The sequence below is a fragment of the Engraulis encrasicolus genome, unplaced genomic scaffold, assembly GCF_034702125.1.
Source record: "Engraulis encrasicolus isolate BLACKSEA-1 unplaced genomic scaffold, IST_EnEncr_1.0 scaffold_333_np1212, whole genome shotgun sequence".
In the NCBI taxonomy this organism is placed as follows: domain Eukaryota; kingdom Metazoa; phylum Chordata; class Actinopteri; order Clupeiformes; family Engraulidae; genus Engraulis; species Engraulis encrasicolus.
The window spans coordinates 10001-12500 of NW_026945625.1; the positions used below are offsets into that span (position 1 = coordinate 10001).

The window sequence follows — 2500 nt, forward strand, 5'->3', positions numbered from 1 at the left end:
AAGAGGCCATGTTTGTAGTTCATTAGCCATGTCTTATAATGGGTTTCAATGGGAGAAAAGACTACACACTACCTGAAGAGGCCATATACAAATACACTTTCTCTTTTTGTCACACAGAGACATTATTACATATTAAAACAAGCAAGTAAAGACTCTCCTCTTTTGTGAATATCTACTAGACTAATGCTTTAGCTGCCCTAGTCCCAGACCAAACTCTTGACATGATGTGTATGTGTGTGTACTCTAATTTACCTAAAGGGACACTTTGCAGGAAAAGGTCTAAAAAGGTACTGCAACTACTGTATGTTGCTCATTGAAACTGGGCTGCCTATTGCCAAACTAATATTTTCTAGTATGGCCCAAGTACAGTCATTTGTGCAGCTAAAAATGGCTATTTCTGGAAATTCAAAATGGCGGACCATGGAAAAGATCCCCCTTTTCATGTATGAAAAGTGCAAATTTTCCAGTCATAATGAATACTTAGAATTTGATGGTGGTGGGAAGCATTCATGATTGTAAGGAATGTAATGTAATAACAACACACACACAGACACACACACACACACACACACACACACACAAACACACAAACACACACACACTCACACACACACACACAAACACACAAACACACGCACACGCACACACACACACACACACACACACACACACACACACACACACACACACACACACACACACACACACACACACACCTGTGTGTCTCCTCTTCCTGATGGTGTATTGTGCCTCGAAGCCTTCTTTGGAGATGGCCGTGTCCGTTGTCATGGTGATGGTCAGGATGCCGGTATGGGAGATGAGTCGCCCCGGGTTACTGTCGCCGCAGAAACGACCCAGGAACATGCCCACTGCAGACACACAAACAACAAGCAGGTCCTTAATAGAAGCCATTTTTGTAGTTCAATACTGTGTTTTATAATGGGTTTCAATGGGAGAAAAGACTACACATTAGGCTACAGTACCTGAAGAGACCATTTTTGTAGTTCAATAGCCGCGTCTTATAATGGGTTTCAATGGGAGAAAATACTACTAATAACTATTCCATTTTTTGTACGTGAACATGTTATATGAAAAAAAAAACAGAGAACCCTAGAAAACAATGAAATGATTTGCCCTTAGCCAGTAGCAATAGGCCACGTGTTTTTATCCAGTAGCAATAGGCCACGTGTTTTTGTTAAAGGGAAATAAGCTTATATTACACCTCTCCTTGAGTTAAGTGATTGGGTTCTACCTTTCTCCTGTATTGTCAACCGTTCTCTGAGTACGGCAGTACAAATTTTACCTTCATGCTAGCGGCTAACTGGTCTCATAGGACTCAATGTTAACTGCTAGCTTGGAAGTAAAATTTACACTGCCATATCAAGGGAACGGTTGAAAGTACAGGAGAATGGTAAAACCCTATTATTTAACTCAAGGGGGGGGTGTAAAATAAACTTATTTCCAAAAATGGGACAGTATCACTTTAAGGATGTGACTGTCAAAGTGGGACACGCACAACAGTGTGTAATGAACTTTATGAGGTAATGAAGTGATGACCAAAAGTAGTTGTCAATATTGTGCATAGAATACATGGTGACTTGTGCAACGACTTGGGGAAAAATTAGACTTGGAAAAAAAAAGAAAAGATTGGACTTGGACTTGGCTGTGGTAGGACTTGGACATGACTAGGTCAAATGTATCTTACGTAATCGGTGACTTGTGACTTGATTGGAAGGTCTTGAGACTTGCTTTTGGTATTTTATTTTATTCTGTCCTATTTTATTCTATGATATTCCACACAGACACACACACACACACAGACACACACACACACCATCTCAAATGTTCTCAATCTGTCTATGAAGTGTTCACCTGCTTCCCAAAATAAACCTGCCACACACAAACACACACACAAACACACATAAACACACATGTGCACACACACGCACACGCACGCACACACACACACACACACACACACACACACACACACACACACACACACACGCACACGCACACACAGGCACACACAGACACACTGTCACACACACACACACACTGTCACATACACACGCACACACTCACACACTTTCACACACACACACACACACACACACACACACACACACACACACACACACACACACACACACACACACACACACACACACACACACACTCACACACTGTCACACACACACACACACACACACACACACACACACACACACACACACACACACACACACACACACACACACACACACACATTGTCACACACACACACACACACACACACACACACAGACACACTGTCACAGTCTCAAACAGTAAAGGTGCTCAGATGTCATAACTATGAAAAACAACGAAGCATCTTTCATCACTTTACAAAGAGAGAAGGAGAGAGGGGAATGAGAATGAGAGAGAGAAAGAGGAGGGGGATGAGAGGGAGAGAGGGAGAGAGAGAGGGGATGAGAGAGAGAGGGGATGAGAGAAGGAG

At 42.4% G+C, this 2500-nt stretch overlaps 1 protein-coding gene across 1 annotated transcript in view; it reads right to left on the reverse strand.

Annotated features, from left to right (window-relative positions):
• The window catches only part of LOC134443485 (neuropilin-1a-like), a gene marked incomplete at its 3' end in the record, with an annotated part of 34389 nt that overhangs the window by 9279 nt on the left and 22610 nt on the right, over positions 1-2500 (reverse strand). Inside the window, exon 8 of the mRNA XM_063193255.1 lies at positions 717-869. Coding sequence (XP_063049325.1) covers positions 717-869 — 153 coding nt within the window. The remainder of the gene's footprint in view (positions 1-716; positions 870-2500) is intronic.